At 36.8% G+C, this 26,166-nt stretch overlaps 2 protein-coding genes and 1 non-coding gene across 7 annotated transcripts; 2 read left to right on the forward strand and 1 right to left on the reverse strand.

The window, feature by feature from the left end:
• Nucleotides 1-6,611: 6,611 nt before the first annotated feature.
• LOC137717022 (uncharacterized) lies at nt 6,612-15,874 on the forward strand. 4 transcript variants are annotated; one of them, XM_088686214.1, is made up of 5 exons: nt 6,612-6,846; nt 13,675-13,847; nt 13,964-14,037; nt 14,490-14,931; nt 15,334-15,874. In XM_088686214.1, exons 2-5 carry the CDS (start codon nt 13,731-13,733, stop codon nt 15,604-15,606), a joined length of 906 nt encoding a protein of 301 aa, XP_088542340.1. In that variant the 5' UTR covers nt 6,612-6,846; nt 13,675-13,730; the 3' UTR covers nt 15,607-15,874. The 4 variants fall into 4 exon arrangements, with proteins under 4 accessions (XP_088542340.1, XP_088542341.1, XP_068312442.2 ...); XM_088686215.1 differs by having other exon boundaries at nt 6,689-7,066; XM_068456341.2 differs by lacking the exon at nt 6,612-6,846 and having other exon boundaries at nt 7,165-13,847.
• Nucleotides 15,875-17,995: 2,121 nt separating this feature from the next.
• On the reverse strand, nt 17,996-18,068 carry TRNAR-ACG (transfer RNA arginine (anticodon ACG)). The gene has a single exon. It is a non-coding gene; the product is annotated as a tRNA-Arg (tRNA).
• Nucleotides 18,003-21,817, forward strand: LOC137737159 (TLD-domain containing nucleolar protein). Of its 2 annotated transcripts, none has more exons than XM_068476561.2 (8): nt 18,003-18,573; nt 19,085-19,614; nt 19,720-19,792; nt 20,117-20,194; nt 20,280-20,343; nt 21,083-21,170; nt 21,323-21,407; nt 21,525-21,817. In XM_068476561.2, exons 1-8 carry the CDS (start codon nt 18,439-18,441, stop codon nt 21,606-21,608), a joined length of 1,137 nt encoding a protein of 378 aa, XP_068332662.1. In that variant the 5' UTR covers nt 18,003-18,438; the 3' UTR covers nt 21,609-21,817. The 2 variants fall into 2 exon arrangements, 1 of the variants encoding a protein (XP_068332662.1); XR_015956809.1 differs by having other exon boundaries at nt 18,078-18,573; nt 21,058-21,170.
• The last annotated feature ends 4,349 nt before the right edge of the window (nt 21,818-26,166 follow it).

The raw sequence follows: 26,166 nt of genomic DNA on the forward strand, positions 1-26,166 counted from the left end.
ATCGTTCTCAAATCTCCTTCTTGTTGTCGTCGTTCAGCCATCATTTCTACCCCAAGTATTACCTGTTGAAATGTCCCACATCAACTGTATCAATGAGAAAATAAGAGTTTAAATATCCTAACCCTACTCCAACTAATACCAAGACTTTTTGTGATAAAACCCCACACTTGACGGATTGTGCACTTGGTAATTACCAAGTTTTGGACAATATCGGTGTTGTTGGAAGTGAGTCGTATGGCTCGTCTCTCTGATAATTCTACATGGTATCAAAGCCAGGGAGCGGGCCCATACTGTACTGTCATGTGATGGGTGGGTCCCCTTGGCCTGCCCGATGATGGTGGGTCCCTTAGCCTCGCGTGTAAGGTGAGTCCCCTTGACTCCAATTGGTTATCGATGTGTGGATCTCTCACGTGTGACCCACTAATTGGGTCTCACGTGAGGGGGCATGTTGAAATGTCCCACATCAACTGTATCAATGAGAAAATAAGAGTTTAAATATCATAACCTCACTCCAACTAATACCGAGGCTTTTTGTGATAAAACCTCACACCTGACGGATTGTTCAGGTGGTAATTATCAAGTTGGAGACAGTATCAATGTTGTTGAAAGTGGACCGTATGGTCTGTCTATCTTATAATTCTAAATTACCTAGGGTTATTGTGGCTCGCCTCTCTTCTTTCACAAAGTCCCAAACCCTCTGCTACTCTGATTCTTCTTTTTTCCTTTTATGTTTCCTTAATTAGACATAATTTGGTGAGTTTATTGAATCAAGACATCCTAGAAATTTGTGGGAGGTTGACGCCAAAGTGTTTAAAAGTTAGGAAAAACATTTTGCCAAAGTTCAAATGCCATACTCTTATTTCATTTTATCATCTTCTTAAAATTAAATTTTATTTTTTACAAATAAATAATAACGGTTCGAAATCCTCTTATCCAATAGAGTAACATTATAAAATTGTAACAACCCGTTCCTAATTTTACAATTTTATTAATTTTAAAAGTGTGAATTGACAAAAATGCCCTAGAGGCAAGATTGTTGACTTTCGTTGACCATCATTTCGTGACTTGTACGAGTTATTATTTTATCGTATTCTTGAAGTACTTGACAGTACGAACGTGTAAGCGTAAGCGCAATCGAAATTAAAGTTACGATGGAGGTTTTACGAAACTACGAATCCGAAACATACTTTTGTAAAAATTAATATTTTATATTTTATGTACATCTTTTAATTATTATATTAATATATTATTATCTTAACATTTCTCTGTGGGGATATTTTAATATTTCAATAATATTTATGGCCCGTGGGGCCTTCACCCACACTAAACTCTCCACTATTCTCCTATCACGTGGCTTCCTTCCCATCTCTCTGGACTCTCAAACCCTTTCCCGAGCTCTCCTCCCTGAGCTCTTATCTCTTCCCTCTTAGCTCTCCTTCACATCCCTTATCCTTCTGCAACCACAGAGGTCACCACCAACTTGTCGGGTCAGCGAGTTTTCAGACCGTAGAACCACCACAATCTTCAACCATAAACACTTAGGACACCCATGTCCCTCTTGTGTCAGTGGCTGCTGCCACTATTCCTCGTCTCTCCGACAATTTTTCCAGTGAACCTTGCACTCCCAACATTTGTAAGGACTTGTACCACTCTGTTTCGTTATGTTTTTTTTTATTTCTAGCTTGATTTCAAACTCACACGAGTTTTGGGTAAATTTTACACAAAGTTCAACTCAAGTTCATTTTTCTAGATTTTCCATCGAAGTTCAAGATTTTGCAAACCATTTCTAGCTAACTCCGGCCACAATAGGAGACCACGATGGTATATTCTTGTTCTAGCATTCTTACTTTCATTTTTGGTTTTTAAATCATTGAAAATGATTAAATTTTGAACCCAAATCAAGCTTTGGAAGTTTTCTGGCCAAGAAAAGCTAGATCTGGCTTTCTCCTTTGTTGGGTCTGACGAGGGCTGTGCGACCTGCATATCCAAATGGGTCAACCTGACCTGACGAAAAAAAAATAGGCCTAAGCCCAAACCTTTAGGCCGTTGTTTTAATTCGGCCCAGTTCTAAGGGCTCAGAATATTCTTAGAATATTCCTTGTGTTTACTCTTTCAGAATTTTCTCGGAAACCCTCTTAAACTAAATTTGGACGCCCCAAGTCTGTTTTTGATGTCCATTTAGTGAAATTCCAAAGTATTAAAGTAGTTGACCACTGCGGTGGCTCGGTAGACTTTTTACAAAATTTACTCAAGACCCTTCTTAGTGTATTTCTGTAACATCCCACATCGACCAACGGAGATGGGGTGATGTGCCTTATATGTACATGTTCTCCTCCCTATAGCATGAGGCCTTTTGGAATCTCACTGGTTTCGCATTCCATCGGAACTTCGAAGTTAAGCGAGTTTGGGCAAGAGCAATCCCATGATGGGTGACCCACTGGGAAGTTGCTCGTGAGTTCCCAGAAACAAAATCATGAGCGCGTGGCGCAGAACGGACAATATCGTGCTACGGCGGAGCCGATCTGGGATGTGACAGAATGGTATTAGAGCCACTTTGCCGTTCAGTGTGGATGTGCCGGCGAGGACGTCGGGTGGATTGTAAAATCCCACATCAACCAACGAATAGAGGGTGATGTGCCTTATATGTACATGCTTTCCTCCCTATAGTACAAGGTCTTTTGGGAACTTACTGGCTTCGCATTCCATCGGAACTGCGAAGTTAAATGAGTTTGGATGAGAGCAATCCCAGGATGGGTGACCCACTAGGAAGTTGCTCGTGAGTTTCCAGAAACAAAACTGTGAGGGCGTGACCCAGAGCGGACAATATTGTGCTATGATGGAGCCGGTCTGGGATGTGACAATTTTGACACACTGATTTCGAATCCACCGCCAGTTTCTCCAAATTCAAATGTTTTAATTGAGTTTTACTAATGGGTCTCTATTATGCTTAGGTACAATTAACATCGATAATCCGTATTTACTCGTTCGAACGGCTACGACTTCACAAGTATCTGTGAGTGGGTCTTTTCTTTTATATAGTATATATATTATTTGGGTTTTCATACATAGATTAATAATGCATTTTTTAAGTGATGCCATATTTAAATTGACGTTATAAGAATTCTCATGATGATGAAAATTGTGAGATTATTATGAATCCCACGAGATGCATAGGTGTGCATATTATTATGGGATACCTTATTTATATTTATGACAGTGAATAGTATTATGTCAACGTGAATTATTGATTTACCATTGTATGATTTCATTTATGTTATCTGCTCATCGTTGTTGCACCAGTGTTAGTACTCGCCCGAGCCAAGGCCAGTATTTCACGTGTATGTTCACATTGCACCGTACACTCACTTTGGATCCATTATAGGTGCCAGTCATGTCCTAGATTGTTATAGGCAATTAGGACTTGTATGCGATGTGCATAACACCAATCTTCACGTGATTGTAGTACTAAATCGTATATTATTAACACCCAGTCTTGTTCATGTCAGAATATCTCTGCATGAACTCGTGTTTCAGCATATGTTGATGAGCACTCGATATGATATGTTTGTTTATGCGAGATTGTGTGATTACATAACGTTAGATGTTTATTTACGTAATATTATGACGTATTGAATTCTTGAGATATTGCAAGTTACGGTAAGTATTTTCATACTATACGTAGTATGTATATTTTGGAAACTATAGTTGTTTTACGGTGAAGGATTATTATGTTTTGAAAAGGTTTTACAAAGCTTTATTTTTAGGCCCACTCACCCTTATTTTTCGCCCCTCCAGGTTTTAGTAGCAAAGTTTTCGTGTCGATGAGGACTTTCTGGCAAAACGTTGTTATGGAAATACTCTTGACGGTATAAATCTTATCCTACCTTACTGTACTTTACTTATGCTCTAACATCACGTGTGAAATGGGTTCATTCCCGCTTACATGCTCACTCTTACCTTTAGGTTTAAATTTATTCACATTTTCCACATCACTATACATTATGGCTTCATCACCTTCCGATGTCAGCGAACACAGCTTAATTTCAGAGTCCAGGTGGACATTTTGGATCGGGGTGTGTCAGTTTGGTATCAGAGCATAAGTTTGGGTAGTATTGCGTTCATCACAGCGTGATGTAAGCAGTCTTGATTTTTGAACCTAATGTCGAATCTTGCCACCTCGTCGAGCACGAAAAATGTATTGGTTTTTCATAAGCTTTGAGCATCTTAGACGACTTATCGACCTCTAGAAGATTGTTTTGGCAAATGCCCTTAGACTCTAAGTGAAGAAATCCCTTTTCGAGGAAAGATTTAGATCGAAGGCAAGTTGATCGCCTTGAAGTAGGGCTGATGTATCGATAGCGATGTACCATTAGAGATTTACCCATCAATCCCACTACTACTTTCCAGCCATCATTACCTATCCTTCCCAGATAGGAAACCAAAAATAGTTTTGATTCTTTAGCAGTATCTGTTAGAATACCACCTATATGAGTTCCTATGAAATTTTATATTTCGACGAAGTTTCTGGAAATGTCTCGAGTGACAATGTACTGCTAAAGTGGTAACACTTGACTGAAGAACATCTGGGGGACAATCACTTTTGCTCCCCGATATCACTAATCTTTTCACGCACACTAATTATAACTCCGAATCTTTAGAAGGAAGATCGACTTACGTTAAAGTCCATTCTAAAGTAGGTTGTTAGCAAATTTCTTTTCCCAACCTTAGAACACTTCAACCAACACTAGTTCACAAAATTCATTCGATGTTGTATTCGTTAATTCGATGGGTATAAGCATGAGAGTATGAATTGTTATACCTTCGATTAGCAGTAATCAATTTTCTCTAGAATCAATGAAACCACCTCTTAGGATCAGTTCCTTACCAATCATCTGAAACCATTCACCCGAGCGGGCTCTAATATGTAATCAGCCTACGGTGGTGCTACTAATTGACGATACTATCGGATATCTAGAAGCTGTCAACCAGTATCTTAGCGGTATGATTTCTGATACCGGACACATGGTAGTATCTAGAAGTGATATCTTCGTGCCAGAACGCCGATTCACAAGTTCAGGGTTACGAACAATATCAAAATACTTAAATGCGTTAATTAGCAGCACGATTGATAGATTGATTAACAATGATTACCTAAGTCGAAGAAATTAAAATCGTGGAAACTTAGGACCAAGCCTTGTAGGAGGACAATAAACTCGTAGTTGTTTTAACCTTATCACCTATCTAGGTAACCAAAACTACTTTGACTAGCCATCTTTCCGATCACTTCCATATGCAAACATTAGAATTGTAGCACTAGTTAAATTCTCGTTGTAAAAGTGAAATGAGTATTAAGAAAGTTATGAAAATTTTGTAGCACGTGTCATAGATAAAGGAAGTAGTATTGTACATTTCGAGGATACATATTTATGGTGTCATTTCTTGAAATTCTACCTGAGATACCACCAAAGCGGAAAGTTGAGTATACCATCAATCCACCTTTCTAATACCCCACTTATTCTCCTTGCTCCATATTGAACAACTCCGATGTCATTGAGAACGTTAGTGACAAAGTTTACTAATTAGTAATTTACACAATCAAGAACCAAACACTTTATCTTGGGAACCTCAAACCTATTTGCAATTGAATTATAGGATCGTACCTAGACTTTAGCAACTCAATCGAGTGATGATTAAAAAAGTTAACCCATACTTCAAATTGATGGTCTTTCCGACCAACTTTTGGAGCCCTAGTTTTCTTCCATAGCCTGATGAATTCGTAGTAGTCATACCAACCACTTTTTCGCCAACTTCAGCAACGAGATCAAATTTTCTAAACATTGATGGTCAACTTTATACCAAATTTCTCAAATGTTAGTTTTGTTTGAATTGGTACTCTTCTTAGGAGACGTGATGTGAAATCCCGTTCATGGATTTCACTATTTTAAACTACGTATTTGTATTAACGAGATTTTATATTATTTTCAGGAATTTATATTAAATTTAGATTTTGATTAAACTAATTACGAAGTTTGAATTTTGGTTAGTAATCATTAAAAAAAAAATCATAGACCTTATGAAGTCAAACTAAGTATAATATTATAGTACTCATGGCTAGGAACCTGGGGGCACAAGATGAAAGAGATTTGGATTCCGAACGAAGTTTTTTCGGGACTTTAAAGTCAAGGGTATTTTTGGTAAAATTCCTTCATTTCTAGATAAATCTAGGGAACTTCAACTAAAAGTTTCCGGTACTATTCAATTTAACGAAAAACCACATTTTTATACTAAAAAGTTAATCCTACTATTCACTTTATCTTTTATTTTGTCCTTATCATTTAAACTCAAAGTTTTCAAGTCATTTTCATTAGTTTTCCTATAAATGTATTGGTTATTTAGGTTCACGGGGATGGATCAGGATCCTCTCTCTTGACCTTAAAAAATTGAGCATGCTGAGTAGGCAATTGTGACCTTTGAAATTTGATCTAATGGCCATAAACAGGAAAACCTCTAAAAGTTATAATAATTGTAACCGTTAAATCAAATTTCAACGATTACGATTGTTTGCTTAGCATACTCAGTTTTTAAGGATCATGAGAGGATCCTAATCCCACGGGGACCAACCCCCTCTTCTTGGGATCCGACTTCTCTCTCAGCTAAGGGAGGGGGGATAGAAAACAAAAGCCATTGGGGGAAAAAGAAAAAAGAAGGGGGAACCGACCTTCTTCCTGGGGGGAACAAAAAGGAAAAACGAAGGGAGAGAGAAGGGGAAGCTGCGATGGGATTGGGAGGAAAGAGATGCAAATACTTCTGACAAGTAGGTGGGCCTCTTCTCAATAGCCAACCCAGGTTCTATTCATTCTCTCAACCCAAATCTCACTCTTCTTCCGCAGTATCATGAATCTTGATGCTGTCAGATATTTATTATACAACTTCATTCCAAATAGAAATATCAATTGGAGGATTTAATCAAGTTAGGTTTTAGTTTTGTGTAATGGGATGTTCTTCGGCTTAATCCGGGTTGTTAGAGTTTAACTGCTATCTGATTAGCTCAATTCAGGGATTGGAGGTAAGGTTTTTCACTTTTGTTAAGTGTCCTTTTGATTTGATTATGCCGTTGCCAAGTTTCTTCCATAAATTACATATAATTGTATTTAACGGTTCGGTTCATCAACTATTAATCATCGTCAAAAGCTATATGCATAATAGCTAGTATATATTCATATTTCTTAGCAAGTGTGTGCATATGTATGTATATGTGTGTGGATGTATATACTGGAACTAAACGAAGCTAGCTTTCACGGCATGAAACTATACACGTGTGTATATTTTTATATTTATTGTTTCAGCTATTTCAAGTAAAACATTTGTTTGGAGTTGATCCACCAAAACTACTTTTGAATTAGTATTGTGGAATTAGCTTCACAAATCCAACCCTACGAGATTTCTACCTTTGCAAGTATCCTTTATATACGATATTACTTTGGCTGCTAATTGATTAGTTTCAAATGCAAGAAATGATTAGGGAACAAACTACTTCACTTGTGGTCAACCTGTAGCTTGCATATATGGGTAAACGTTCCAAATTTCTTTATTCTTCTAATGACTGATTGTAAGTTGTTATTTACAGAACTAATATGGTTTATGGTTCAGAAAAGTAAGAAGTAGTAATTAGAGGGAAACCCGATGGCTCTTTCTATTTTGATTCATTGCTTTATACACACACACACACACACACACACACACACAACATGATATGTGATCTGTATAATAGGGATTTACAGTACGAATTATATGCCTATTGGTTTTTATGTATAGAGGCCGATATGGAGAAGGTTGTATATGGTATTTGCTTATCATTTAATTAATTTCAGAAGATGGCATACTTATATTTGACTTTTACATGTTCCATGTTTTCTAAAGAAGTACTTTTACAAATGTTATGTCGTGACCATGTTATTATTTACATATTGTTAGGTTAAGTGGAGTCGATAGTGTATATTTGTGAAATTGAGATTCATGATGAATTGATGTATGTTATAGAATGTATGATGTGACTGCACCATGTAGTAGTGGTACAAGGATGATCCTGCTTGGTATATCCACAATAGGGGACCATACATATTTCAGGAGTGATCATGCTTGGTATATCTACGATGGGTGATCACCGCCTGCACAATTAGACTATGCCTATGGTTCTGCTTGGTTTATCCGCAATGAGGGACCATACGCATTATAGGAGTGATCATGCTTGGTATATCTGCGATGGGTGATTACTACCTAGAGCTATAAGATACAGTCGTGCTTGGTATATCCGCGATGGGTGATCACTGCCTGCATGATTAGATTATGCATATGGTTCTGATTGGTATATCCGCAATGAGGGACCATATGCATTCTAGGGGTGATGAGGATTAGTTGTACTAGGTACATTTCAATAGGCGACCATATTTTAGTTAGATTCCGTTGAGTGGTCAGGAATCCCTACTCTTGCTCATTTCCATAAGGTTAGTCCGATCCTAGATTCGAGTGAATAGGAATTGCTCACAGTAGATGTTGTGTTGATAAATTGGTTTTATCATGTTATTACTTGGAATCTAGGTAGGGAATTATGTAGAATTCCTTTATTAAATTTCATGAATTGATATGTGATCTTATTGATTGATTAACGTAGTTAAATGTTAATATCCGGCATATTTGATTCTTGCAATTGATTAATTGGAGAGTTATTGTGGAATGATGTTGGGTATGATTGTTATTACTATGATCAGATTCATTGACCAATGTGGCTAGAAAATAATATTGTGCTTCGTTGGTTGTTCTTTGAGGTGTTGCATGCTATAAATTGCGGTATTATGTTGAAACATAGTGATTTATGAGATGGATGAAATGGAAATCTTGATGGTCATGTGGGTTTGTTATGTAGCCCTGAATCTAGTAATTCATGCTTGTCAAGTCCCAATAATTGATTGAGGAATGCAATGCCTTTTTATTAGAACGCACTGGGATAAATGTCTAAGTTTAGTGAATGGTGAACTACGAATGGCTTGACCCCTTCTTAGGGTACGTAGGCAGTCTAACGCTAAGGTTAGATGTAGTCATGAAATAAAAGAAAATGAATGTGTGGTTAAATCATTGATTAGTTTTGGTCTTGTTTCGAAGAAGAGACATGATAAATAAACAGGGATTTGTTGACGTCATGTGTCGATCTTGAACGTATGTCGGGATCGGAGCGTGACACGTGATCTCAGTAGACAATATTCTTTTATTTTTTCTAAAAGGTTTGTAACGGAAGGAAGTTGAAATCCTCACGAAGTGTTGTGAAATTCGAGATATCTTTGGTCTTGTCGATTTTGTCGACAGTTTATTAGCGATTTCTCAGGTATAGCGTTTTTCCCCACTTGTTGATTGAGGAAAGTTAGTCTAGTTTGTGATGTTGATTATGAATAAAGTTCTAACAATCGAACTATTGTCTCACCTCACATTTGTTTTACATCTTTCGATGACATTGATCATTTTGAAATCTATGATGACGTTTTCTCTGGATGTTTGGCTGTGTAGATGCAGCATGATGGATTATCACTTATATTTTCCAACGATTAAAACCGTACGAAATGAACCATCTTATCCATGACTTAGAGTCAACCGTTACAATCTTTATTTGAAAACCAGATGACACTTCTTTGTGGAGAACGTGTCCAAAATCTTTACCAACCATAGACTTCTCAAATACATCTTCACTTGAAATAAGCTAAATTTATGACAGCAGCGATGAAAGAACCAAATGAACGTCTACAATTGCATTATCGTGTATTACCTTGGTTATGTAAATGTAGTTACTATTTACCACAGCAAAAGACATATCAACCCTTGAACACCTTCATTTTGTCTTACCTCATTTCAATTGAAAATTCATGACTATTGATATGACGTTACCTACAAATCATCAGGAAATCATCCGAGTGGTTATAATCACTTTTTGTATCCAAATGGAAATGGAGAATATCACCATAAAGTTTCGATATAAGGTATCTTGTATGTATGGAGGTTATGGGGATGTTTCGGTGAATATTGACCGACTTGATAAGTTAACTCACTTTTCGTTGGTCCAGAGGAACTACATTTTAGACCACTTGGTGAATTTTCTCATTTTCTCATTTATTAGATTTTCTGGCATTTCAATCAACATCTACTTCGACTGTGATTCTATAGTCACCTCCTTGTGCCTAAAAGCATTCTAGTCAACCTTGAGTACGCGTCTACCCTACTGCACTTCGTATTATCTCTGGGAGAATTGCTCGGACATTGAAGTTTTAGTTATGACCAATAATTCATCAATCACCCAACAAATACTCTGCTAAATGAATCCTTATTGTTGGTGATTGAATCTCTCGGAAGCTACCGTTGTAGTGAGATGTCATGCATTAATTCCAGTTACCTTGTATTCTTGATTTGATGGACTTGTTTTGACCCTCAAATCCGTGATTGTTCTTTTAACATTCTTAACATATTTTTTTGCTAAATTCGAGAGAAATTCACTATGAATCTACTCTTTAAGGCGTTATGAACTACATTGTTTGGCTACATGGTGTGCATGTGACTATTGTATTTCGTCATGATGTGCGATTTACTTCCAAGTCATTGAAAGCCTACTTGAACGTTATGAGTACTAAGTTTTTGTCTAGTACCACATTTCACCCTCAGACTAACGGCCAGTCTGAACGAACTATCCAGACCTTACTGAACATGTTGCTTTTATCCGTTCTACATTTTGAGTAAGATTATAACAACACTTATCCCTGTTAGAGTTGTGTATAACTACGGTTACTATTTCAATTTTTGGTATAGCTCCGTTCGAGACGTGGTATAAAGGGTCTATGGATAATACATAATTGACATAAGAGTATTGCGAACAAGTATTCGAAGGATCGAGTTTATGGTATAGGAAATTGCTTACTTTTGACGATGTCACCCCAGACGGTAGTACGTGAGCGCGATCAATGCAATATTTGGTTGATTTATGTGTATTTCCCAATGGGGGGCAAGATGGTAATATTGCACCATCGGAAATTATTTGCTTGCTTATCGTGACGACAACGAGTTGTTGGTATTGCAGGCTACTGGTAAATTATTCGTTGGATTCGTTAAGCAAGTGGATGAGTAGGTTCGTCTATGTTAGTATTGCTATTTATTTATTCATTATTTATTTATTGTTTGGACTTGACCCAAGTTACTACACACATATCTTCAAAGTACGTGACGCTACGAGTGTGTAATTGAAAAATCATTTCTATGTTTAGTTTTGATTTCAGTATAACTATTTTAATTTTATGTTATTATAATTTTGACGTTATGTTGTTGTTGTTATTATTATTATTATATATAGGATGCTTTTAAGGGAAGGGATCCTCATTTTTTTTATTTTAAAATGGGGATTAGTTGTGGGGTCCACACCACATTGAATTTTAACGATCGAAACCATCCATTTTTCAAGTTGTATCTCATAGATCATCCTTGCAAAATATTAGCCAAATCGGAAATATTTAAGACATCTAATTGGGTTCAAAGAAATGAACGAGTACTTTGTTATATAAGAAACAATGAAATTTGATATTAATAATTAAATTGGTAAATGGTTTATGATTGAATTGAATTTTTTGCAAGGATGATCTATTAATCGAGACTTACAAAATAGACGGCGGTTCGGATTGTTGAAATTTGATGTGGAGTGGGTCCCACACCTAATCCTCATATATATTACTTTATGTTCTTGTGAAGGGATTATAGTATAGTATTGTACTGAAGAAGAGGGAAAATTTGAGTTTGGAGGTATGAAAGAGGAATCATTGCAATCCGATCGTGGCAAAATGACAGTCTCTTTTATGCAACCGCTCTAGCTTGATTTCTTCTTTATATATTTTCTTTCTATCCTTGAGTATTTTATGTTTAGGAACTTATTTCAAATTTCGGGAACGAAATTTTTTTTAAGGTGGGTAGATAATATGGTCTTTAGTTCAATACTGCATCAAACATGAGTATTTAGACCATCTCTAACCGTTGGGTTAAAACCTAAAATGTAGGTTGTAAACTAATCCAATCTTTCTCCAATGGTTAGACCTAAATTGAGTTTTGGGTTAAAACCTAAAATTTGAGCAAATTTAACCAAGAATTTAGGCCAGGTTAAAAGGCTAGCCCACCAGATTTAGGTTTTAAACTATTCAAATCATTCTCTAATGGTTAGATCTAAAATAAGTTTTGGGTTAAAATCTAAAATTTGGGTCATTTTAAAATTTTAAATACATTGAATTCAAGGGCTGAGATCAAATATGAGCAATCTAATGGTAAAAAAAAGTCTAAAACGGTCGAGTTAGATCCAACTGCTAAAACAATTATAAAAAAAATATTTAAATCAAAATTCATCCAAAAACTCTATAAGTATATGTTTCATGGGATGGTTTAGTGAATTTTCAACTTTTCTCGAAATCTAAATATTTTTATGTGAAAATGTTTATACAAATAAATTATGATAATTTACATAAATTTTATTTTGAAAAAAGTTACTGAAAAAAAATTTTAGCTTAAATTCATTCTTTAATAATTTTAAGTTAATATTTTAACCTAGAACTATTGGAGCAAAAAAAAGAAAAAAAGTTTTTAGGTTAAAAATATTAGGTTTTAACCAAGGGTTGGAAATAGTCTTCTTTTTTCTTAATAAACGATAGTATCTACACTAATGGGATTGGAAGCAAGTCAAGTCTTACAATAGGCTTGCCATAATAATGTGGTTCAACTTTGTCTTTGGCGAGAACCAAACTTAAGACATCTCACTTACTTACAAGTGAAGAGGAATACCACTAGACCGTAATACTAAGTGACGGATTGGAGATGGTCTTAGAGAGTAGTATCTGATGCACAAATTAGTATATTCGACAAAAATAGTCAGAGCAGTTTGACATACTAAGAGCTAGTTTTGTATTGTTGTGCTTTGTAAAATAATTGCTTTTGCTGTGCTGTGAGAATAAGCAACTATAAAATAAAGTTGTTGAGAATTTTGTATATTTTTTTATTTTTTGTAGAAGTGTTTTTAACAAAAAAAAGAAAAGAAAAGTGTCTGAGTCTTTGGTAAACTTTTATATAAATTGTTGTAAACATGTTAAATGACTAAAAAGTATATGATATTTTATATGATAGACTAATTGTCAAAGGAAATAATGTAGGACAATGATTTTAATTTTGTAATATATATATGAGGTATACTTTTCTATGTTTTTCTACTGTCATTGACAGCAGTATTTTTAAGAAAACATCTTTTTTAACTAAACAAATTTGATGTTCTAAATTTTTTAATAAATTGTGTTTTTAGAAGCACTATAATTCCAAACCAGCCTCTATGAAATCTTTATGTTGAATTTTATCATCTTGAGAGACAGATCACCCACGTAATTCCCTGTACCAATTAAAGGCACTTGTCCTTTTTTCTAAAGAAAAACATTTAATCATCTACCGTCTCAAAGTCGAAGTCCCTGTGAACTTTGACATGATGATGGTCCGAGACCTTTCTGTTCTCCTGTTTCGAAAATGACAAAATGTTATGGGATTTTATTACTTTTGCTTTATTTATTTATGAATACTATTTTCTATTCATTCAAAATTCAAAATTATCTCAAAACCCCATAGCCGGCCAAAGGACGAAGAGAGACTCAGACCAGAGGGAGAGAGTGAGACCGAAAACAATGGAGAGAACACCACTGAGAAAGCCTCGCAGAGACACTGCCGATATGCTGACGTGGAAAGAGGTCCCACACTCCGACTCTCCGCCTACCGCCTCCTCCGCCCACCGCTCTCATCAGGTTCCTGTACTTTCCACTTCAACATTACTCAGTAGTCAATGTAAATTTCTTCTTGCTTTCTTTCTTGGTGATGGTGAATTAAGAAAGCTAATCAAGCTCAAGAGGTGCATTTTCAGCCGTCGGATGGAATCAGCAAGGTGCTCCATGGCGGTCAGATCACTGATGAAGAAGCTCAGAGCCTCAACAAACAGTAAGATCTCCTCTCAACTCAGATCTAGCTATTAATTTAGTGGTGCATGCTTCATTACTCTAATTTTCTGCTAATTACCCATTAACCTGCTCAAACTGCTGAATGAAGGCTACAAAATTTTCTGTTTTCTGATCAGAAGAATATTAAATTTGATTGTTTTATATTCATGTGATCCTAATTTATGTTTTCCGATAAGACGATATTCTAAACTACTCTAATATCCGAGGCAGTTCACTGCCTTGCCCGACTAGCCTAACCCACATATGTCTACAAATGCTTGCAATGAAACCCAATTTTTTTCTTTCTCTTTTTTTTTCAAATTTGCCCATCTTAGATCCACCAAGAAATCAGTACTTTTTTTTTTTTGGTAAAAAAAATCACTACTTTAAGTTAAAAGTATATGGTTAATGGTCAATATTGAAAATCTAAAACCCAGATGAAATGTGGTACAGGAAGCCTTGTTCAGGCTATAAACTGAAGGAGATTACTGGAAATGGCATATTTGCAGCGGGTTCAGGCAAGGATGCTGCACCAGAATCTAATAATGCTAGTAACAAAACAGGGCTTCGAATTTATCAGCAAGCACTCAATGGAATCAGCCAAATCTCATTCAGTGTTGATGAACATGTCACGCCTAAGAAGCCTGTCACTGTTCCTGAGGTTGCCAAGCAGCGTGAATTGAGTGGGACATTGCAGTCCAACTCTGATTTAAAATCCAAGAAGAGCGGATCAAATGCCAAGTCAAGGGAGCTCACTGGAAATGACATATTTGGCCCTCCTCCTGAAGTCGTGCCTCGATCATTGGCTGCTGCTCACACCCTGCAAACTAGAGAAACCAGAGACATTGGGGAGCCTGCACCCCGAAATCTACGCACCTCTGTCAAAGTTTCAAATGTGAGTTTACTGATTCATTTTGTTTTTGTGAATGAATGTTTTCATTCATATCTTCTTTTCTCAGCTTTAGTTATGATAATTAATCAATTAGGAAATATAACACTAGATAAATTGGACTTCCATAATTTTGGTTTTAAGTATGCAATTGAGGGTTCTCCTGTTTAGGGTTTGTTGTCAAATAGTCGTCTGGTATGTTAGGTTGTGAGACTGTTAGTTTGGACCATTCTTTCCAACAAGAATTAATTGGATCAAATGTTCAAAATTGATAGCCTAGAAAGATAGCCTGCTGGTGAACACTTTCCTGTAATCCAGGTATGTATTACTCTGCCGAGTAATCCTAGACTATCTTGCGAAGTAACATTTCTTGAATTGTTGTATTGAAATTTACTTTTTGTCACACAGCCTGCTGGAGGTCAGAGTAATATTATGTTCAGTGAGGAACCTGTTTCCAAGACTTCTAGGAAAATACATAACCAGAAGTTTGCAGAGCTGACAGGGAATGATATATTTAAAGGTGATGTTGCTCCAGGGTCTGCTGAAAAGCCCCTAAGCACGGCTAAGCTGAGAGAGATGAATGGCAGCAACATCTTTGCTGATGGAAAGGCATCATCCAGAGACTATCTGGGTGGTGTTCGCAAGCCCCCCGGTGGAGAGAGCAGCATTGCCTTGGTTTAACTCATAATCCCTGACTTGTTACTTTCCTTTATCATCAATAAAGTCGGTCCCATCATATGATTTCCCATAGCGGACTCTGTGTTCTGACTTGTAAAACCCTTCTTGCCCGCCCTGATGAGATGAGCATCTTCGATCTCTAGGGTTTTGGGGCGTTGGATGTGAGACTGAGTTGTAGCCATACAGTTATATGTGGGTAGTGCATGAAATGTAGTCAGAAAAATATGCAGGAGGTTTTGACTAATTGGTTATTACAAGCATGTTTATCTCAGTTTCAAGTTTGTGTTCACTTGTTTCTGGGCCTATTTCATTTACAAAATAGATGATAAGTTAAGAATTTTTACACTCTTCTTCTACTTGCTTGGTCCAGCCATTGGTGTCAAGAAAATCTGGTTGAGATCCTGTTTTTTGGATTGAAAAAGGTGGATAAGTTCGTAATTTAGGTTAATTTTAAGGGAAATTATTTCCGCACTTTCTTTTTCTCCCCATGCGCTACTCTCTCATTTTTTTTGTCCTAGTCATTGGATTGAATAAATCAAAGGACGTCAAGTGATAGATAATTTAGAAATAAATTAAGGAGTGGAGAAAACGAGAATGCGAAAATGATTTTCCAATTTTAATTACTTGAAGAAAGTTTACAGTTCCAACTCTAGCTTATTAGATCCTTCTGAAAGAAAATGGACCTAAAGGGGCTAGTTTGTGAAAAAAATAAGTTGTGTTTAATTTGCACCTTTGAAGCGCAAAAAAACGAAGCCAATGAAGCACTCATTGGTGTGGTGTGTATACACCCCGTGGCGTCGGGACGTGACATGAAAGTTTCTCCTGAAAGGAGTTGCAAGTATGGTCTTGGGTGCCCCGTTCTGCTAATGGCGTGGCTCACAAGATTGCATCGGGTGGTTTTACGGAGATGAGTGATGTCGTTTGGGTCGTTAGGCCCCCATCTTCGTTGGTCTTTGTATTGAATAATGACGGACTACCTTGTCCTCATTAATTTGATTTGGTGGTGCTAGGGGTGACACCTCTACTTGGTGGAGGGGTCTTTGTGTTTTACCCATTGTCACTGCCTGTTTATTGTATGTATGTTTGCCTCTATGTAGGCCTTTTATGATATGGTATCTGGTGTTCAAAAAAAAAAAAAAAGAGCAGTAGTTTGAGGTCTTCATAGATTCGCAGTGAACAACAAAATCTTAATTTACTAAATTAGTGAAGTTATTTTGTTAAACTAGAGATAATCGAACCCTAAACTCGCTACCAATCTAAGAAAGAAAGAAAGAAAGAAAGAAAAGAGAAACGAAACAATATTAATAACTCATGGAAAATAACCCTTATGGGATCAGCAGCGTTGCTCAAGCATCTTCATGTCCGATCAGTTACACAAGAAACTTCTCATAGTCCCCGCGAGTGTCCTTGACAATCGCATGGTCCAAACGAACGTTGTTCCTCCGTTAGAATTCTTCTTTGATGCGCTGCAAGTCACCTCAGCCCGAGTGGTAAGAACTCTAGTAAGTGCTCCTCCATCTGTCCCCAGCTTGTTGATGGCCTGTCGAAGAACCTTCTCAAAGTATTTCTAAGGGAAGGTCAAGCTTTTGGTTGTTTGTCTCAGTAGTTTGAGGAACTCATCCTCTTTGTCAGCCTTCAAATCCTGCGTATCGGACATGTAATGGTCACGCACTTGTTTGATGTATTGGTAATTACCATCTACACAATTACCACTTGCATAATCCGTTAGGTGTTTTGGTAATTACTATCTCTACGTGTGGGGTTTTATCACAAAAAACCTCGGTATTAGTTGAAATAGGATCAGGATATTTAAACTCTCCTTCTTTCATAAATTATGTCGATGTGGATATTTCAACACGTCTCCTCATGTGGGGATCCAATTAGTGGATCACACGTGGAAGATCCACATATCATCAACCATGTGGAGTCAAAAGGACTCATCCTACGCGCAGGCCAACGGACCCACCATTCTCACGTGAGGTCAACAGACAAACCTATCACGTAGCTGTACGGGCCCACTCCTTGTCTCTGATACCATGTGAAAATTATCATGGAGACTAGCCGAAGGCCCACTTCAACATTGATACTATTTTCAACTTGTTAACTATCACCTATAAAATCCGTCAAATAAGAAGATTCATTACAAAAAAACTTGAATTTTAGTTGAAATGAAAGTAGGATATTTAAACTTTCTTTTTTTTAATTTTTTTTTCCACAAATACAATCGATGTAATCTTCTTCGAGGGATTTCTTGTACTTTTCTTTTGCTTTTTGCCGTGTCGCGGAGTATGTGTAGCTGTCTACCACTGTCAATAAAAGCCGACGATGCTTCAAGTCAACCAACGCCGCATAAGTAAGCAAACCATAAAAATTGGAATAAAAACATAGAAACCGACTTCACTGGGGATCGAACCCAGAATCTCTGGTTTCGTAGACCAGCGCCTTATCCATTGGGCCATGAAGTCCTTGTTGTTATTCCAACTGTCGTATATTTTTATTAAAATTATACTGCTAATGCTGGCGTACTTCTTAGCCTTGGCGTAGGTGAGTCGCCAGCAGACCAGCGACCCCAACAAAGTACGAAAAAGAAAGGCCATAGCTGATTAGCTTCGAGCTCACTCTTTCCTCTACCCATCTTTTATTCATCAATCTAAAAAACCCTTTTCCCTGAATCAGATAAAGCTCAAAGTTTCCTTCTTTTTGGATCGACCCTTTGACGAACTGGTCGGAAAAAAGGAAAATCAAGAAATCGGGAGTATTTTGTCTGACTCAGAATCAATGGAGTCAGTCAGATGATTGATAGAGATGATGCTTGATTGGTTGGATAGATTATAGATGTCAAAGGAAGAGATGGGTAGGCCACGGTCGTTTCGGAGCAAGGCTGCCCACTTTGTATCTGATCTCACCACTGTCTTCCTCAACCCCATCTCTGACAAGCCCTCCAAACCCTCTCCTCCTCCTCCTCTCTCTGTAAGTCCTCTCTCTCTCTCTCTCTTTCTCTCTCTCTCTCTCTCTCTCTCAATGCTTTCTGGGTTTTTTTTTTTGGGTTTTATGATATAAATGGTTTGGTGTTTTGTGGTATTTAGTCTTCTGATCGTTTGGCTGCAAACCCAGTTCATGCTGAATCTCTGTCTTCAACTTGGATTATGGGTTTTCTTGGATCTTTTCTTCTGGAGCTACATATGATTGTTTAGAGACTTCTGTTATTAGGGATTTCAATTTTGCTTTGATTAGTTTTTGCAACCGAACTGTATGTTACAACCAAAATTCAATACTAATGGTTAGGAACTTAGGAGTTTTGGATAAAATCTTGAATTCTGGATAAAATCATGTCCATGGAAAGCTAAGATCAATTTATAGTTGGGTTAGGAGGAGTATGGAGGCATTTTGTTATTTATTGGAAAACATCAGACTCTGTGTGTTCAATTAGCCTTTAAAAGTAGTCGTTTGAGCTCTGATTGGATAGTTCTTGTTTCCGCAGGAAGATGTGGATGACTCCAAAAGAAGTCAAAATGGATCAATCAGCGAAGAGAATCCCGCTAATGTTGTTGATGGGCCCGACACGTCTTCCTTTAGTGCATTCCTCTACTCACTATTGTCGTCTTCAGAGTCTGGAGATACTAATAAAAATTCAGATGAGCAGATTGATGATCAGATGGATAGGAGCAACCCATCATCTGATTCCGCAATGAAAGGAAATGCTGGAAAGAGAAGTTTGCTTTCTAAGGGGAAACAGTCGCTTAGTAAAGTTATGTTCCAGGCTGCAAGATTTGGTGGGTATCGGAGTCAAGAGCGCAAGGGTAACCCTGACATGAAAGTTGATGATGCAAATGATTCGAACTTCACTAGAGTTGAGATGAGGCCTATGCAGAAAGCCCCAACGCCTGTGCCTTTGGTTGATCACCCAGACATTTCTGAACCTTCTTTACTTCTTACAGAAATAACTAGAACTGCTCTTTATACTTCAATGCCAGCACTTGTTCAAGGACGGAAATGGTTGTTGCTGTATAGGTACACATGAATATTCATTTGCAGCATTACAGTTAGATCTTTTGATAGTTTTTATTTTATCATTCCTATGCAACATCGTACAAATGTATTCCTCGTGTCCTGCAGTACATGGAGGCATGGCATATCATTGTCAACCCTATACAGAAGAAGCATGCTTTGGCCTGGCCTCAGTTTGCTGGTAATTATTAACCAAACTATTAGCATCATTCATTTCAACAAATTTCTATATCACCATTTTTAGACCAACTAAATTTGTTTATAGTACCGTGTTAAGTTCAAATCATCTAATAAGCAACATGACGTGACACAAACTGAACAATTATCAATAAGATTCCTTGAGCTCATGCAGTTTGGGAAAGTATAATGAACAATTGCCTTAATTATTTGTTTGGATTGCTTCTGTAACTCGTTATCAAAGTTGCTGGTTTTTAAGTTCATAGTTCATATCGATGCATATTCTCCAAATAAAAATGTTCTACTTTATTTTTTTATTTTTTCACAGGTTGTTGGAGACCGTAAAGGCGCAGTTTTTGGCGGCTTGGTGGAGGCACCTCTTAGACCAACCAACAAGAAGTATCAGGTCCTGCTAAAAAGCATTTTGTCTATTGAGTTCATCCACAAAGATTTCATTCTATGTCTGGTAATCATGCTGACATTTTAAACAGGGAACAAATGATACATTTGTTTTCACAAATACACCCGGCCATCCTGTTATATTTCGCCCTACAGGTACCAATTTATCCTATTTACTTCCAGGGTATAAAGTTTCTAAATTTTCATCAACTTATTTAGGTGGCGGGCTTGGTCCTTTTCATGCCTTAAAATTATTTTCTTATTTATATTAGATAGAGATAGAAACTTGAATACTTTTGCTTGCAATAAATATTCTGTGAGGGAGTAACTAAAATATGTCTCGTCATTAAATATGTTGAAAATGTATAAAGCACACGGTCCAACATATAGTAGTAGTAGCAATAGTAGTTGTAGTAGTAGTAGTGGAGCGTTTTGAACCAATGTAATCTTATAATTTCTATTAGGTTAAACCTTTTTCGTAGCCTTCATTCTTCTGATGTAGCTTTTGTATTATATGATTGTTTTCTTTAACTCTTGTATTCTTAGTTTTATGGACTTTATCTGGTTCCGGTCCTAATGCCCAATTGCAGTCCTGGCACTTTTGATTCTATAAGCAACTGCACAGAACCAATTGTATGGTCGATGTTCAATGCTAAATATACCATTTGAAATATTATACGATGGTTGTTTTCTTTCTGTTGGGGAAGGCTTGAGTATTGCATTTGGAATATGTTATAGTTTATCATTCATGAAACCATCTTAAGAGAGGAAAACCACTGTGTAAGTATTAAAATATTATGTTCTCTTCTTTTTCTTCTTCTTCGTCTTTTTTAAATACCTGAGCGGAATATATTAAACTAATTATGCTAGAATTAACTGCAAAATGTACAAGCAGGTGCAAATCGCTATTTCACATTGTGCTCCAATGACTTTTTAGCAATTGGCGGGGGTGGTCATTTTGCGCTATATTTGGACAGTGAGCTGTGAGAATTTTGCCTTCGTCTCTTTAATATTTTTTCTCTTCATTGTAGAACTCTTTTCTTATTTAGCAATCCCTCTTTATAAAGTGATTTAGAATTTTGTTCAGTTGTTGCTTTTTTGCTCTTTTGTTCAATTTTTGCTTTTTTGGTCTCAGATTGAGTGGATCAAGCTCATGCTCCGAAACCTATGGGAATCCTTGTCTTGCAAACTCAGAAGACTTTGAGGTGAAAGAAGTTGAGGTATGCACAAATTCTCTCCGAGGGATGTGTGCGTGTGTGTATTTGTAATGAATTCAGATTGTTTCCGAGGAAAATAGATGAAAATATTACGAAGTCATATACTTTTGTGTAATGCAGTTATGGGGCTTCGTATATGCTACCAAGTATGAGGAAGTACTTGCTCTAAGCCGTATGGAGTCACCTGGGATTTGCCGTTGGTGAATGCATAATGTAGACCGCATTTTTCTCTGATGGTTGCTGTATCATCACCATAACAAAAGGTTTATTACTGTTGCTGGAGCTAGTTTATGGATGATGTTTCCTATTACAATTGTACACAAAAGCCCCTCCATGTACATAAACACCACCTTAGCATTGTACGACGGTTTTGATTAGGTAGTAATGATTGTGAATAGTATGCTGGTTGCCAATGCCTTTCTTATACACGTGACAAGAACACTACGGTATATTGCTCTTCTTCGAAACCTAGGCTGGACCGTGATCGTACGATATATTGCTCTTCGGATCTCTACGTGGGAAGGACGAATGAACATCTACAGCAAGGACCCTGTATTTCTTTAAATTTGCCACATTAATGGAACTATACAAGTATACAGAGATCATAAACGTATTTGCAGCTCAATTGCCCCAGCTGACATAAACGTGCCGGACTCGGACTCGGACTACAACTTTTTAACTACAAAGTGTAATACGTACTTATTTCAAATTTTGGCTACACTCAGGAAGCACCAATTTTGGCTATCTAAAGAGAGGCGGAGTTTTTGTTTCTTCCAAGCCCATGCAAAAAGTGTATAAATTTGATCCCCACTGGCATGCTCCTGAAGGTGTCAAACCACCTCAACTGCAGGTAGGAGTCAAGGTTCGAGTTCAGGACTCCCATACAATTACCAAATCATCTGTCCACCTGCAAATCACATGTGATTTTGAAGACCCTCACTCCACGTACTTTCATGTTCAGCCTACACCTCGACTTGTCACACTCATGGAAGGATGCATATCTCCACAGAGAGATTTATATGATCCCAAAATTAGTGTATAATATCATTATCACTGGCATAAGAAGCACTGAAAGATCTATAGCTTTTCCGTGTAAATTTCATCTTGATCATTTAAAGGCATCAGCTCTCAAAGCTTGGAGAATCCTGCTTGATAGGCATCCTGTTGTTGAGTTACCTTGCTCTACCCTTGATTCATTCAAAAAGACTGAAAAACCTGTCTTTAATCGAGTCCAGCCCTTTCTGTTCAAAAAAAGAATTTGAAAGAAAAGGTTTTGAAAATTCTTGAACTCGACGGGTTAGATGATGAGGATATAGAATCAGAAGTCGCGTCATCCCAGCATCACATGGATGAAGACTTCGGAGATGATAACAAAGACGACTTTTATGGGATCTGTCCTCCTATTCGTCCAAAGAAATAAAGCATGAAATGCTTTTCTCTAAGAAAAGATAAAGTGATATAGACAAGAAAATGTGTTGTCTGATATCTAAATGCCGACAATTATCTTTTCTCTGAATAATTGTCCTTGGTTCTTGTAGTTTTTGTGAGTGTGCTTCTTTTTCAAGAATCTTTCTGTTCAACCTCGTGAAGTTGAGTCAAATCCACTCCATAAAGTGAAGATGCCCCCCAATGTGCAAAGCTGCTTTATGGTGCCTCTCTGTTTTTACGACACGTGGACTTCCAATTTTCTTTTGGTTTTCTGTTTATAGGGCTTCTTGGCTTAGTTGTGTGTACATAATTATTTTCACTTGGTAAAATATTCTCTTTCATGCTTTGCTTTTGAGTGCTATATTTGTATCAGAACTCTGAAGTGCTTCCCTCTAAATTTGAACATCAAAAAATAAATGTGAGTTTACTTTATCTTTATTTATTTATTTATTTATTTTTGAGATCCATAAAATAATAGCCATTAAAGTGAAAAACCACAAGTACAACCGTTTTCAATAAATCAAAGTTAAAAGCAAGAAGGGCACTAGTAGGTATGCAATGACCCCAAACATGTGGAGATTCTAGAGAAAGACCAATGTGGGTCAAGGCATCAGCGACAAAATTAACCTCACGGTAAATATGATTCCAATCGACCTGCCTAAAGGAGCAAGCACTACCACGGGCATCCTCGATTAACGTTTTGATCTTTTCAGGGGACCTCCCAACTTCCCTTCATTGCTTTGATAAAATTTTTGGAGTCCCCCTCCACAACCACCCTCTGGAAACCCTTGGACCAACCTTGGCTCTTCTCTAGAGTGTGGGTGAGTGAAATTAGTTCTAGGCTTGGGTTATTTTTTCAAGGAAAGCCAAAGGGGGACATTGTAAAGTCTAGTCTTAAGGGTTTAGCTTTTCTTGACAAATATTGTATTTGTGTACCACAGCTCAATTTAGTTTTAGACTACATTCTCTGATTATGGGATGCTGCTACTGGGATTAAACGTTCGAAGTTGTGGCTCACCTCACTTCAAAAGGTTTGTTCATGCATGTTCATTTCATATCTTTATTTGTGTTGCATTCTCTCTAGTTTAATTGTCCAGTCAGTTTAGTGCACTAACTTCTAGCTATCTAGGCACACAAATTAAGATAGCCCATATGGGCTGACTGACATCTTTATGCTGGTAGTCAATTTCTGGCCATTGATCTGCCTAGATTTATTTTGCAGCTGACAAGTGTCCTTGGGATAATTTGGCTAATGAAAATTTTGATTTCCTTTGGTATATTTGCTTCTAGGGTTGCATATTGTTCTTTAGGAGGGGGTTTAGAGTTTATTTTGAGAGAGAGTTGCTTTAAGGCTTTGAGCTTGCATCTTATCCATATATGAAACCCTAGCTGCCAAACCTTCCTCATGCATTAAGCACTTAATCATTGTATATTAGGGTTGCATTGTTTTAAGGTTTTGCATTTATGTCTTGGTCTGGTTTTAAGCTTTAAATTCATTTTTAGACCAAGCTTTTGGATTTAAGTTAGGTTTTTTCTTTAACTGTTTGACTTGTCATTTGAATCTAGATTTCATGTGCATATCATAAAATCATATTATATTATTGATCGTGTTGATCTTGGTGCCACAAGGTGAAGAGCTTAGGAGGAGTTACCACTTATTGAAGACCGAATGAGTTCATCCCATGTAAAGCAAGGTTGCACAAAGGTAAAGCTGCTCCGTAGATAGGGATTTAGGAATTGAGCTTGTGTGGTCTTTGTATGAACCTTATTTACACTAGTGGATTGGACTCAATGGAGAGTTCTCGGTTTTTAACCTAGAGGTGGGTTTTTTTGGCCAAAAACATCATGTGCAATATATCGTTTTTCAAGTTTACTTATCTTACGCTTTACTTGTGATATATGTTTATCATTATTGGCAAAAAAATAAGTCAATGCAACTAAGATTGTAAGAGTTAAAATGTGCACCGAACTGGATCTTAGTTAACTAGGAACACTTTAGTAAACTGAGCCTTGAATTGACTACTTACACTGTGAGTAAACTAACATATCTGATCTTAGTCGATGAGTGTTGCTGACTAGTCAGACAAATACGTATATAGATTTTAAATTGTAGCTTATTCCACCTGGTACCAATTTCACATTCCTCTAATTAGAGATGCTATGAAGATTTTCTCAAAGTGAAACTCTACGTGGGCTCCTTGGCACCTCATAGAGATTCGCACTTTTGAGATTGTGGCTGCTTATTTAAAATTTTTTTTTTGAGTACATCGAAATTTTTATACTAGGGGGAGGGGGAGTTCGGTTAAGCCATATAAGGGGCAACCTAATTTGGTATCGAATTTGTGATCCACAAAATTCGAACATAAGGTCTCTCACTTCTAAGCAAATAGGAATACTACTAGATCGTAGTACTGAATGGCCTTGTGATTGGTTTTAACTCATAGATTCTAGATTTTGGTTTGGTGTACATGAATCTTTTTCTGTTCACGTGGTTACAAACTTCTTCCTCCTATAAAATATTTGAACAAATTTAAGAACAATGTGGTTTAGTGTTTTGATGGTTAGGCCATTCTTTGTCAACTCTCTTCCCATGGTATAAATTATTGTAAAATATTGCTTGTGATAAAAAAACTGTTGTAATATTGGCACTCCATATATTGTTTCACCTAACTTAAAGACTAAAAACTAATATTAAAATGCATATGTGTCACTTAGGGTTACGATTTAGTGATATTTCTGTTCACAAAAAAATGTTTGTTAGCTAAAGAAGGGTTATAAACATTGTCTAGGGTTATGACTGTGATCAATATTTGGGTTTGATTAATGACACATTTACTAATCCATATTCCTATTGAGAAGAATTGAATTGAAGAGGAATTAGATCGAGCAGAAATCGAAATCGAAATCGAATTCTTAAGGAAGTTATTTACTATACAGCCTGGAATCAGAGTAGGAATGATACTGATTCCATAAAATCTGATTTTACCAAATACTCTTGAATCAGATTTTTTTTTTTTTTTTTTAGTACAACGATATTTTTACACTAAGAAGAGGAGAAGTTCAGTTAAACCACACAATGGGCAGCCTAATTTGGTATCGAATTTGTCATTCACAAAACTCGAACTTAGAACCTCTCATTTCTAAGTGAAGAGGAATACCGCCAGACTATAATATATAAAAACCTTTTACCTCTTTATTATATCCATAACTTTTTTTTCTCCTTTTCCACTTCTTGAAAACCTGATTTTTTTTTTTTTGTCAAACGATAGATTTTGTTAGAGTAGATGTTAGATTAGTTATTAACGAGATTTGAATCCATGCCGTCATATAAAGG

Source organism: Pyrus communis, chromosome 15, assembly GCF_041283825.1.
Source record: "Pyrus communis isolate YQ-2024b chromosome 15, ASM4128382v1, whole genome shotgun sequence".
In the NCBI taxonomy this organism is placed as follows: Eukaryota; Viridiplantae; Streptophyta; class Magnoliopsida; order Rosales; family Rosaceae; genus Pyrus; species Pyrus communis.

Coding starts and splice junctions, on each gene's coding strand:
- LOC137737159 (XM_068476561.2), top strand. CDS start 18,439: ATGTCAAAGGAAGAGATGGGTAGGCCACGGTCGTTTCGGAGCAAGGCT. Junction 20,344..21,082: donor TGTTATATTTCGCCCTACAG/GTACCAATTTAT, acceptor ATGTACAAGCAG/GTGCAAATCGCTATTTCACA. Junction 21,408..21,524: donor TTGAGGTGAAAGAAGTTGAG/GTATGCACAAAT, acceptor TGTGTAATGCAG/TTATGGGGCTTCGTATATGC.
- LOC137717022 (XM_068456341.2), top strand. CDS start 13,584: ATGTTATGGGATTTTATTACTTTTGCTTTATTTATTTATGAATACTAT. Junction 14,038..14,489: donor GCTCAGAGCCTCAACAAACA/GTAAGATCTCCT, acceptor AATGTGGTACAG/GAAGCCTTGTTCAGGCTATA. Junction 14,932..15,333: donor CCTCTGTCAAAGTTTCAAAT/GTGAGTTTACTG, acceptor TTTGTCACACAG/CCTGCTGGAGGTCAGAGTAA.